This window comes from Mobula birostris, chromosome 8 (genome assembly GCF_030028105.1).
Source record: "Mobula birostris isolate sMobBir1 chromosome 8, sMobBir1.hap1, whole genome shotgun sequence".
NCBI classification, from domain to species: Eukaryota; Metazoa; Chordata; class Chondrichthyes; order Myliobatiformes; family Myliobatidae; genus Mobula; species Mobula birostris.
The window spans coordinates 48,015,922-48,029,064 of NC_092377.1; the positions used below are offsets into that span (position 1 = coordinate 48,015,922).

General features: G+C 44.6%; 1 protein-coding gene across 3 annotated transcripts in view; it reads left to right on the top strand.

Annotated features, from left to right (window-relative positions):
• The window catches only part of LOC140201287 (tyrosine-protein phosphatase non-receptor type 14-like), a 262,679-nt gene that overhangs the window by 175,660 nt on the left and 73,876 nt on the right, over positions 1-13,143 (top strand). For all 3 annotated transcript variants that reach the window (XM_072265142.1, XM_072265141.1, XM_072265143.1), the window contains one exon: positions 9,084-9,181. In XM_072265142.1, coding sequence (XP_072121243.1) covers positions 9,084-9,181 — 98 coding nt within the window. The remainder of the gene's footprint in view (positions 1-9,083; positions 9,182-13,143) is intronic.

Genomic DNA, 13,143 nt, shown 5'->3' on the forward strand with positions numbered 1-13,143 from the left:
TTCACCCATGCTTTTGGTATGTCCCACTTTTTCATATTGACTCTTCTGTAATTGGTAGCTTTAATTGATTTATCATAGTTACATGCACCAAAATATAGTGAAAAGCTTTTGTTGCGTGCAATGCAGACAACTCAACCTTTACATAATTACAAGCAAAATCTGCAGAATGCTGGAGGAACTCAGCAGGCCAGACAGCATCCATTGAAAAGAGTACAATTGATGTTACGGGCCGAGACACTTCATCAGGACGAGGGAAAAAAAGATGGAGATTCAGAGTAAGAAAGTGGGAGTAGGTGAGAGGTGACACTGGGAGGGGGGTGAGGGTGAATTAAAGAGTTGGGAATTTGATTGGTGAAAGGGGTACAGGGCTAGAGAAGGGGGAGTCCAATAGGAGAAAACAGAAGGCCATGGAAGAAAGTGGGGGAGGAGCACCAGAGGGAGGTGATGGGCTGGCAAAGAGATAAGATGAGAGAGGGAAAAGGGGATGGGGAATGGTGAGGCAGGGGGCATTACCGGAAGCTTGGGAAATCGATACTCATGCCATCAGGTTGGAGGTTACCCAAATTGAATATAAGGTGTTCCTCCAACCTGAGTGTGGCCTCGTCGCAACAGTAGAGGAGGCCATGGATTGATATATCAGAAAGGGGGTGGGAAATGGAATTAAAATGGGTGGCCACTGGGAGATCCTGCTTCTTCTGGCCAACGGAGTGTAAGTGCTGGACACAAAGGATTGTGGGATGGTCGGTGAGGCCAAGAGAAACTCTGGGCCTGCTGGGGTGGCGGGAGGATGGGGTGAGGGCAGATGTGCGCAAAATGGAAGAGATGCGATTGAGGGCAGCGTTGATGGTGGAGGAAGGGAAGCCCCTTTCTTTGAAGGAGGAGGACAACCCCATAGTTGTGGAATGAAAAGCCTCATCCTGAGAACAGATGCGGTGGAAACAGAGGAATTGAGAGAAGGGGATGGTGTTTTTACAAGTAACAGGGTAGGAAGAGGTATAGTCTTGGTAGCTATGAGAGTCAGTGGGTTTATAATAGACATCCCTAAGGACAGAGACAGGGAGATCAAGAAAGGAGAGGGAGGTGTCAGAAATGGACCAGGTAAATTGAGGGCAGGGTGGAAATTGGAAACAAGAATGAAGTTGATGAGTTTGGCATAGGTGCAGGAAGCAGCACCAATGCAGTCATCCATGTAGCATAGGAAAAGTTGGGGAGCGATACCAGTGTTGGCTTGGAATATAGACTGTTCCACATGGCCAACAAACAGGCAGGCATAGCTGGGACCCATGCGAGTGCCCATGGCTACACCTTTTGTTTGAAGGAAGTGGGAGGAGCCAAAGGAGAAATTATTGAGAGTGAGGACAAGTTCCACCAGATGGAGGAGAGTGATGGTGGAGGGGAAGTGGTTATGTCTAGTGTCCAGAGAGAAATGGAGAGCTTTGAGTCCTCCTGGTGAGGATGGAGGTGTATAGGGACTGGACATAGTGAAAATAAGGTGCTCAGGGTTAGGGAACTTGAAATCATTGAAAAGATCCAGACCACGTGAAGTGTCACGGATGTAGCTAGGAAGGAACTGAACCAGGGGGACAAAACAGATTCAATGTATGCAGATATAAGTTCAGTGGGGCAGGAACAAAAAGAAACAATGGATTTACCTGGACAGGCAGGTTTGTGGATCATGGGTTGGAGGTAGAAACAGGAGGTGCGGGGTAAGTGAACTGTGAGATTGGTGGCATTGGATGGGAGATCCCAGAGTTAATGAGGTTGGTGTTGGTGTAGGTGATAATGGCCTGGTGCTTATTAGTGGGCTCTCGTTTGCAGGATAAGTAAGAGGAGGTGTGTGACAGTTGTTGCCGCGCCTCGGCAAAGTCGAGGTCAGTCTGCCAGACTACTACAACACACCCCTTATCTGCAGGTTTCATGGTGAGGTTAGGATTAGTGCTGTGAGAGTGAGGAGCAGTGTGTTTGAGAGGAGGGAGGTTGGAATTGGAGAGAGGGATGGTGAAGTCAAGATGGCTGATGTCCCATTTGCAGTTAGCAATGAAAAGATCCAGAGTAGGATCTTACATAATTACTTTGAGGTTGTAAACAAAGGGGGCAGGGAGAATGCAGAATATGGTTTTAGAGTTCAGAGAAAGTGCAGTGCAGGTGGACAAATAATGTGGAAGGGCCATGATGGGCAGACTGAGGGTTCAAGAGTTCTTCTTTAGCGTGGAAGAAGTCCACTCAAGAATCTGATAACAGGGGGATAGAAGTTGTCCTTGAGCCTGGTAGTGTATTCTCATGATTTTGTATCTTTTGCCTGTTTGGATTGGGGAGAAGAGAAAATGACCGAGTGAGAGAGGGTCTTTGAACACATTAGCTTCTTTCCACACAGCAGCAGAAAGTGTAGACACTGTTAATGAAGTTTATGTGATGAACTGGGCTGCATTCACAACTCTGCAGTTTCTTGTCATCATCATCATCGAGGTTTATTCTTTGCCAAAAGAGGTTACAGTATATAAATCCAGTACTTTTGAAATTTGTGGTATAGATCATCTTCAAAAGTTGAGATTGCTTTTGTCTATTCAAAAAGGTTTTCCTGCAAACTAGATACCTTTTCTGTACACGTATGATGTGTGAATGCATGGATGTCTGTCTACTATTATCAACTTATTATATTTCCTTAAGACATGGAAGGAGTTAGAATAATTTGGCAATTCTACCCATTGATTCTCTGGTACCAGTCCCATCCCTCACATCTGTAATCTATTTTCTCTATCATGTACTTCAACTTCCCCTTGATTTTTCTGCCGCTCAGCTACACTGAAGGGTAATTTACAGTGGCCAGTTGATTTTCCAATGTAAACACGAGGAATTCTGCAGATGTTGGAAATTCAAGCAACACACATCAAAGTTGCTGGTGAATGCAGCAGGCCAGGCAGCATCCCTAGGAAGAGGTACAGTCGAAGTTTCGGGCCGAGACCCTTCGTCAGGACTAACTGAAGGAAGAGCTAGTAAGAGATTTGAAAGTGGGAGGGGGAGGGGGAGATCCAAAATGATAGGAGAAGACATGAGGGGGAGGGATGGAGCCAAGAGCTGGACAGGTGATTGGCAAAAGGGGATATGAGAGGATCATGGGACAGCAGGCCCAGGGAAAAGGAAAGTGGGGGGGGGGGGAACCCAGAGGATGGGCAAGGGGTATAGTCAAAGGGACAGAGGGAGGAAAAAGGAGAGAGAGAGAAAAATGTGTATATAAATAACGGATGGGGTACGACGGGGAGGTGGGGCATGAGCAGAAGTTAGAGAAGTCAGTTTTCATGCCATCAGGTTGGAGGCTACCCAGACGGAATATAAGGTGTTGTTCCTCCAACCTGAGTGTGGCTTCATCTTTACAGTAGAGGAGGCCATGGATAGACATATCAGAATGGGAATGGGATGTGGAATTAAAATGTATGGCCATTGGGAGATCCTGCTTTCTCTGGCGGACAGAGCGTAGGTGTTCAGCAAAACGATCTCCTAGTCTGCGTCGGGTCTCGCCAATATATGGAAGGCCATATCGGGAGCATCGAACGCAGTATATCACACCAGCCGACTCTCAGGTGAAGTGTTGCCTCACCTGGAAGGACTGTCCAGAGCCCTGAATGGTGGTAAGGGAGGAAGTGTAAGGGCATGTGTAGCACTTGTTCCGCTTACAGAGATAAGTGCCAGGAGGGAGATCAGTGGGGAGGGATGGGGGGGACAAATGGACAAGGGAGTCACGTAGGGAGCGATCCCTGCGGAAAGCAGAGAGGGGCGGGAGGGAAAGATGTGCTTAGTGGTGGGATCCTGTTGGAGGTGGCAGAAGTTACGGAGAATAATACGTTGGACCCGGAGGCTAGTGGGGTGGCAGGTGAGGACCAGGGGAACCCTATTCCTAGTGGGGTGGCGGGAGGATGGAGTGAGAGCAGATGTGCATGAAATGGGGGAGATGCATTTGAGAGCAGAGCTGATGGTGGAGGAAGGGAAGCCCCTTTCTTTAAAAAAGGAGGACATCTCCCTTGTCTTGGAATGAAAAGCCTCATCCTGAGAGCAGATGCGGTGGAGACGGAGGAATTGTGAGAAGGGGATGGCATTTTTGCAAGAGACAGGCTGAGAAGAGGAATAGTCCAGATAGCTGTGAGAGTCAGTAGGCTTATAGTAGACATCAGTAGATAAGCTGTCTCCAGAGATAGAGACAGAAAGATCTAGAAGGGGGAGGGAGGTGTCAGAAATGGACCAGGTTATCTTGAGGGCAGGGTGAAAGTTGGAAGCAAAGTTAATGAAGTCAACTAGCTCAGCATGCGTGCAGGAAGCAGCGCCAATGCAGTCATCGATGTAGCGAAGGAAAAGTGGGGGACAGATACCAGAATAGGCACGGAACATAGATTGTTCCACAAAGCCAACAAAAAGGCAGGCATAGCTAGGACCCATACGGGTGCCCATAGCTACACCTTTAGTTTGGAGGAAGTGGGAGGAGCCAAAGGAGAAATTATTGAGAGTGAGGACTAATTCCGCTAGACGGAGCAGAGTGGTGGTAGAGGGGAACTGATTAGGTCTGGAATCCAAAAAGAAGCGGAGAGCTTTGAGACCTTCCTGATGAGGGATGGAAGTATATAGGGACTGGACATCCATGGTGAAAATAAAGCGGTGGGGGCCAGGGAACTTAAAATCATCGAAAAGTTTAAGAGCGTGAGAAGTGTCATGAACATAGGTAGGAAGGGATTGAACAAGGGGGGAATAAAACCGTGTCGAGTTATGCAGAAATGAGTTCGGTGGGGCAGGAGCAAGCTGAGACAATAGGTCTGCCAGGACAAGCAGGTTTGTGGATCTTGGGTAGGAGGTAGAAACGGAAAGTGCGAGGTGTGGGAACTGGTATGTTCCAAACCTATTCTGGTATCCGTCCCCCACTTTTCCTTCGCTACATCGACGACTGCATTGGCGCTGCTTCCTGCACGCATGCTGAGCTCGTTGACTTCATTAACTTTGCCTCCAACTTTCACCCTGCCCTCAAGTTTACCTGATCCATTTCCGACACCTCCCTCCCCTTTCTAGATCTTTCTGTCTCTATCTCTGGAGACAGCTTATCTACTGATGTCTACTATAAGCCTACTGACTCTCACAGCTATCTGGACTATTCCACTTCTCAGCCTGTCTCTTGCAAAAATGACATCCCCTTCTCGCAATTCCTCCATCTCCGCCGCATCTGCTCTCAGGATGAGGCTTTTCATTCCAGGACGAGGGAGATGTCCTCCTTTTTTAAAGAAAGGGGCTTCCCTTCCTCCACCATCAACTCTGCTCTCAAACGCATCTCCCCCATTTCACACACATCTGCTCTCACTCCATCCTCCCGTCACCCCATTAGGAATAGGGTTACCCTGGTCCTCACCTACCACCCCACCAGCCTCCGGGTCCAACATATTATTCTCCGTAACTTCCGTCACCTCCAACAGGATTCCACCACTAAGCACATCTTTCCCTCCCCCCCCCCGCTTTCCGCAGGGATCGCTCCCTACGCGACTCCCTTGTCCATTTGTTTCCCCCCCATCCCTCCCCACTGATCTCCCTCCTGGCACTTATCCCTGTAAGCGGAACAAGTGCTATACATGCCCTTACACTTCCTCCCTTACCACCATTCAGGGCTCCAGACAGTCCTTCCAGGTGAGGCAACACTTCACCTGTGAGCCGGCTGGTGTGATATACTGCGTTCGATGCTCCCGATATGGCCTTCCATATATTGGCGAGACCCGACGCAGACTAGGAGATCGTTTTGCTGAACACCTACGCTCTGTCCGCCAGAGAAAGCAGGATCTCGCAATGGCCATACATTTTAATTCCACATCCCATTCCCATTCTAACATGTCTATCCATGGCCTCCTCTACTGTAAAGATGAAGCCACACTCAGGTTGGAGGAACAACACCTTATATTCCGTCTGGGTAGCCTCCAACCTGATGGCATGAACATTGACTTCACTAACTTCCACTAATGCCCCACCTCCCCCTCGTACCCCATCCGTTATTTATATACACACATTCTTTCTCTCACTCTCCTTTTTCTCCCTCTGTCCCTCTGACTATACTCCTTGCCCATCCTCTGGGTTTCCCCCCCCACTTGCCTTTCTCCCCGGACCTTCTGTCCCATGATCCTCTCATATCTCTTTTGCCAATCACCTGTCCAGCTCTTGGCTCCATCCCTCCCCTTCCTGTCTTCTCCTATCATTTTGGATCTCACTCTCCCCCTCCCACTTTCAAATCCCTTACTAGCTCTTCCTTCAGTTAGTCCTGACAAACGGTCTCGGCCCAAAACATCGACTGTACCTCGTCCTAGAGATGCTGCCTGGCCTGCTGCGTTCACCAGCAACTTTGATGTGTGTTAGTTGATTTTCCAGCACCTTTTCAGAATGTGCGAGGAAAATGGAGAGGAGTTCACACAGTCGCAGTGAGAACACGCAAGCTTTACTCAGACAGCCGGCGAAGTTCAGATTGAACTCTGCTCACTGGAGCCATTCTCCCTTCACTGCAGCATTCTCACCACTTGCTGTTGGGTATCTCCAATCCTAACCCTCTGTCTGCTAGCCACCACACACAAGACAATTTACAAACTTCACCCAGCTGGAAACTCATGGAGAGAAGATCTTTGGGTGCTGTTGCACATGCAGAGTCATTCTATTGCATTGGTGTGGTGTGAGGTAGAACTTGGCAACTCGCTTCTCTACATCAGACTGCCACAGCCTCCAAGTCTGTAAGTCTGGAGGACAGGGCCTTTGCTGCATTTATTTTTAAAACTATTGTTATTCATTCTGAGATATTTTCTTCTTTTAAATTTAAAAAGTGCCAACAATGCTTGTAGAAATGTATTATTAATACAAGTTTCAAGAAGGCAATTTAACCAAATGTGCAATATTTACATAGTATTGAATGAACAACTCCAAGTGCAAATATATCCATTTAAGGCGAGAAACTGCAAATCATGTCCTATCTCAACAACAGAATCATTCACGATTATGTCTTGGTGAGCATTTGCTTCATGTACACTGACTTAAATTCTGGCCACTTGCAAGCTTACTGTTTATAGTCATTGAATTTCCTAACTTTCTTTGAGGAAAAAAAGTATTTCTTTTGGTATGTCACAATTTTCTCTGTATTTTGAACTAAATTTATTTTACAGCTGAATGAAACATAAACAGTTTTCTGAAATTTGCTATAGAGATGCAATTTGAAAAGACTATTTCAATATCCATCAGATTATTCATTTAAGAATTCTTTTTCTCATCTGAAATTGTCATCCTCTCATTCCCTCCTTGATTCATTCTCAGAAATCAGCTTTATCATGTATTTCTAGGCTCTAATTTTGACTACCAGAGTAAGTTCAGCTATCAGCTACTCACTTTCTAAAACGTGCTCCCTCATCACTTTTATCTTGCTGCATCACACAAGTTAATGCTGCCCTAGATCCTACTATTTCCACAGGTTCAGAATTTGCTTCACTACGTTTTAGTGGTGCTAATGTAGCATTCTTTCTCATTCTAATCCATGAAGATTGAGACCATTAGTTGCAAGATTTGCAAAGCCCAATCTCTGTCTAATGCTTCACTCTTATTCCAATAATCCATCACTTGGCCTCATTGCCATAGCCCGTACACGTGGCTCTTGCAGGGACAAACCTGGGATACAATCAGCATTCAGCCAGCCCTTGAGGAATTGTGCTGCTGTAAGAATTAGGGGTCAAAGGGACTTTAACAGGCTGCTGAGAACAGGAGGCATGCTTTTTGATCAAGAGAGCTCTGAAGATGCTATCAGGATTGCAGTTGGGTCTACCTTGCAGTAAGTTGCAGTGAGGTCACTGTAAGGCTGCCTGAACTTTGGGGTGACCTACAAGGTGAGCCAATTTCCATGCTTGCCATGCCTGCTTCTATGGACTGACGGATTAGTCAATGCAGTCCTCTCTCCCTGAGGATGATGCTTGACCAGCCCATTCTCACTAAATCTGTTTTAATAGGCACAGCACCATTATTTTTGAGTTATACTCACTGCTTTGCCTAATTTTTGAAAATGAATTTGGAAGTTTACTAATATATTAAGTACCCTATCTTTTTATAAGAGTTAGCCGTTAGGTGAAAATGAGGGTGGTGGTGCTTACTTCCACTGCATTTCCAGGTGGCTTAACATGCAGTAGAAGATTTACATTAAGTATGTAGAAATATAATTTATTTTCATTAGCTAGGAAGAATCTCTGCCTGTGTGGGTTTCAATTAGTGGAAAGTAGTCTTGTCGTGAAAATTTTAGAGCTATGCAGTATTTATAATGTTAGTGTTATGTGGTTGGAAAACAGTCAATGTACAAGTGTCAGTATGTAGTACATGTGATAACTCTTGGTAGCAACAATCAGTGAAAGCTGCTTTCCATATTGACAGCATCGTTCAGCAACAACCTGGTAAATGTGTTCCAGCAACACAGTAGCTCATTATATGGTCTTGGCATGTTACCATCAACATAACCATAAATGTACTAAGGGTTCACTGTAAAACAACAGCTGATGCAAATTTCTGCACAGCTCTTTGGGGAAAAGAGATTCCCTCAATATTGTATAAAAAATCTCCTTACTAGTAAATATAATTTAAAATTAGAACTCTTGTTCAGTCAGTATCTTTGGGCAGTGTGCACATTAACCATAAGCACCACGGGCTGTTTTCTCTGTGTTATGATAGTGATCTATATTGAGGCCAGCAACCAGTTCTTCAGGAATTCATCCAAAATAAGACTTACAGTTTAGCTTTGTGGGTATACAGATAGATTAAGATGGGGTTAGGGATTGAAAATTAACCCAGAAAATATTTGCCACTTCTTTGGGTAATACATCTTGAAGACTTCTTGCCATAGTCTTCGAATAGTTCTACAGGGAGAACGCTGCCTCAGCTGTTTCCTCTTCCTATTCTTTCTTGCCTCATTCTATTAATTGCTCTAATGTGACGGTTTGCATTAAAGAACCAGCCAAGAAAAACAAAAAACAAAACAGTTATTGGGTTATTTTTAGTTTCTCAAAGGACAATCAGCACTTGACAGTGTTATTCTGTTTTCATAATTGCAGGTATCAGTATTACCTTCAAGTAAAGAAAGATGTACTTGATGGAAGACTTCCCTGTACGTTGGAGCAAGGCATCAGGCTAGCTGGTTTAGCTGTGCAAGGTCAGTGTCTAATTGCAGAATTGCTGCCTTCCATTATTCATAGTGGCAGAACTGCTTTGTTCTCTGAAATGAATGCGATAAACTGAATTTTAATTCAACTACTTTACAATGTAGTCACCAAATCCCCTTTCCATTCATTTGCATTATCTCTGATGGCAACGGAGCTGGAGATCTGGCCGTGGATAAGTATATGTTTTAATGAAGACTGGAACTGACACTTTTGGCTGAGTTTTAAATCCCGAAGTGTTTGAATTGATATTGTGGCAGAAGGTAAAATCTTCACAGTTTGAAAAGGGAGTGGAAGCTGTGCCAAGCCTACTTACATCTGGTTGCAGTGAGGTTGGGCTACTCCACTCATGAGAAGCATGTTGCTCTCAAGGTGTTATAAGAAGGCTGCCTAATTTTAATTTAGCTGTTCTATGTTTAACCACTGCTAGGTACATTTCCCTGCCTTTGAAATGGGTTGGCTTCAAGGGGGAAGGTTGAGGTGAATTCATGATGTAAATATATGTGCATCATTTCTGCAGGCCAGAAGAATTGGTACCTCATGCTGACCTGCAAATGTTTGACAGCTGTCTACTTAGTCATCAGTTTTTCTCGCTCTGTTCCAACTTTACCCCACCCAGCATACCTTCTGCCATTTAACTAGGATCTCCTAGATGGTAGGCCCATCCTTATGCAAACCACCATTGTACACCACAGTCCAAGGCTGCTGCTTCTCCAGCAATCCAAAACCCTTAGTCCTCCATGACATATACCTATTCTTGTCCGCTTCGACTGTTGTGGCGTGAATGAAATCACCAGAGAGACAGAGTTACTGGTAGATACAAAGCAGCTTCTTCATTCGACACAACACAAGGTACAGCAGGCATCATACCGACGGGAGACGATTTCGGTGGAAAGGTCTGCTAGCCCAATGTGGGCTTGATATTTATATGCTAGACACAAAAGACAATTGTTATTTACAAAGTTATAGACAATGCATAGACATTGCTCCCTTTTGAAGTTACCTACAAAACATCACATCTTCTGACTTCATCCTTTCCTCCTGACGCCAACATGTCTGGGTTGGTACTCACAGCCTTTAGGAGTGCAAGTCAAATCCACAATACATTTATTTGGTATTTTATGTGCTAACATAAGAGGACAATTAATATTTATAAAGTATAGATAAGGCTGTCTTCAAAACTACCTGTAAACTTCACACTTCCATCCGCAGCGTCTGGCTAGTATTTCGATATACACAGCTTTTAGGAAGTGCATTGTTGTGAAGCCAATCCATAGTACTTAGTCAAACAGAAGGCTGGTGGCCAGAGTCATTTAAGTGTAAATGAATCATCTACCCAAAAACTCACTCTTTAGCATCGACCATTTGAAATAAGTCACCCATTTGAAAGGCGCTTTAGTCCAGAACACCCACTGAAAAATGCTCTACAGTTGAATTATCTAAATGAGATTTAGGAAACCATTACGTAGCCTTTCTCCAGGCTAAATTCTAGACCAACGTACACAAAATTCTGGAGGAACACAACAGGTCAGACAGCACTGTTGGAAATGAATGAACTGTCGACGTTTTGGGCTGAAACACTTCATCAGGACTGGAAAGGAGTTATCCTTGCTGAAATTGGAGAGTGGTGGGGAGAGGTAAAAATTTGTTTGGTAGTGAGGTCCCATTGAAGATGGCAGAAGTTGAAGAGAATGATGTGCTGAATGCGTTGCTCATGGGATGGTAGATGAGGACACAAGGAACTCTCACCCTCTAACACCATCTTGCCCATTCGTCCCTCCCCACTAATCTTCCTAGCATTTACCCTGCAGGTGGAAGATGTACTACATCTGCCCATTCACTTCCTCCCTCACCTCCATTCAGGGCACCAAACAGTCCTTCCAGCTGAGGCAACACTTCACCTGCAAATCTGCTGGGGTCATCTACTGTATCCAGTGTTCCCAATGTGGCCTCTGTGTTGATGAGACCCAACATAGATTGGGGGAACTGCTTTGTCGAGCACCTTCACTCCATCTACAACATGCAGGATTTCTTGTTGGCCAATCATTTTAATTCCAATCCCCATTCATCATTGTGACATGGTGGCCTACTCCACTGCCACAATGAGGTGACTCTCAGGTTAGAGGAGCAGCACCTCTTATTCCATCTGGGTAGCCTCCAGCCTGATTACATGAATATTGATTTCTCCAAATTCTTGGTGATTTTCTCCCCTTCCGTATTTCCTGTTCTTCAATTCCCTACACTGCCCCTCCCTGACCTCTTCCCTTCTTCTCACCTGCCTATCACTCCCCCACTGCCCCTCCTTCCCTCTCTTCCATAGTCCACTCTCCTCTCCTATCAGATTCCTTCTCTTCAACCCTCACCTTTTCTGCCTATCACTTTCGGGCTTGTGCTCCTTCTCCTTCCCCCCATTATTCTGGCTTCTTCCTCCCTCCTTTCCAGCCCTGATGAAGGGCCTCAGCCTGAAATGTTGACTGTTTAATATTCATTTCTATAGCTGCTGCCTGACCCAAGTTCCCCCAGCAATTTGTGTGTTGTGCTTTAGATTTCCAGCATCTGCGGAATCTCTTGTGTTTACGAATTCTAGGCCAATGCTACAGGTTCCAAACAGCATATTTAAGCTTGTCAGTGGTATGAAATCAACCCGTTGCTCTCAATCAACAACAATCAGTCATGTATATAAGCAGAATGCTAACAACCGCATATGTAATACATTCTAATACATCTCTCCTGTCAGATTCCTTCCTCTCCTGACCTTTCCAACCCACCTGGCTTCACCTATCACCTTCTAGCTATACTCCTTCCCCTTCCCCCACCTTTTTCTTCTGGCATTTTCCCCCTTCCTTTCCGGTCCTGAAGAAGGGTCTCATCCCAAAATGTCGACTGTTTGTTCATTTCCATGGATACTGCCTGACCTGCTGAGTTCCTCCAGCATTTTGTGTGTGTTGCCTCTAATACATTTTGCCACCTTTATGAACAGTACAATTTCTTTACGAACCTACACGGCGTGTGTGACTTTTTGATCATAAAGATGCTTGCTGTACCTGCGTGTGTACTTGAAGTTACATTCACGCTCCTGCACTCATTTTCCTTTTTCCCTCTACGTTTCTTTCAAGTAACTTTGTAAAACAGGAAACCAGTGTTGACTTCTTTTTGTCTTACTACTTATTTCAATTGCTGACGACCCCTTTTTAAATCTAGTCACCAGGTAACAAAATCGAAATGGAAATCTGAAAAAAGAAATAGAAAATGCTGGAAGCACTCAGCATTCCCAGTTTTGATGAAGGGTTGCTGACTAGAAATGTTAATTCTATTCCTCTCGCCACAGATGCTTCTTGAGTTGTTGAATACTTTCAGCATTGTTTACTTCCATGGGTGCAGAATTTTCTGCTTTCTGGTCTCTAGTCTCAATAGTAAGACCAAACAATTTGTGACTGTAATGCACAGTTGGACATGAGGATAGTTTCCATAAGCATTTATAAACTGTCCATCTAACAAACCTGAGCAACCGGGTGATCCATTGCTGCCTTATTTAGATGGGGTCTGGAGACTAACTATCATGGGATTGCAATTAGCATGTGCTGTCCTCAGTCCGTAATCAGTGAAATGCACAGGAAATTCTGGAATATCAGGAAGCAAGTTTAATAACATTACAAGCACTTGAACCTTAAATTTCTCAAAAAGCAAACTAAATCAGTATCGGCATTGATGTTAATGATATTTGGAACTTACTTTGCCTTCCCTCTATTGGCAGATAAGCAAAATAATAGTTATAATCACAGCATAATCAGTTTCAAATATGAATTAACAAGCTGATTTGGTTTTCAAATATTGTTCTTCCATTTATTTGAATATTATTACAAAACCATTGATCTGAGTCTGGATAGGAGTAGAATTTTTGAATGAAATGCTGCTGACTATCTAGCAAGTCCTGCAGTAATCTGTATGAGTTTGA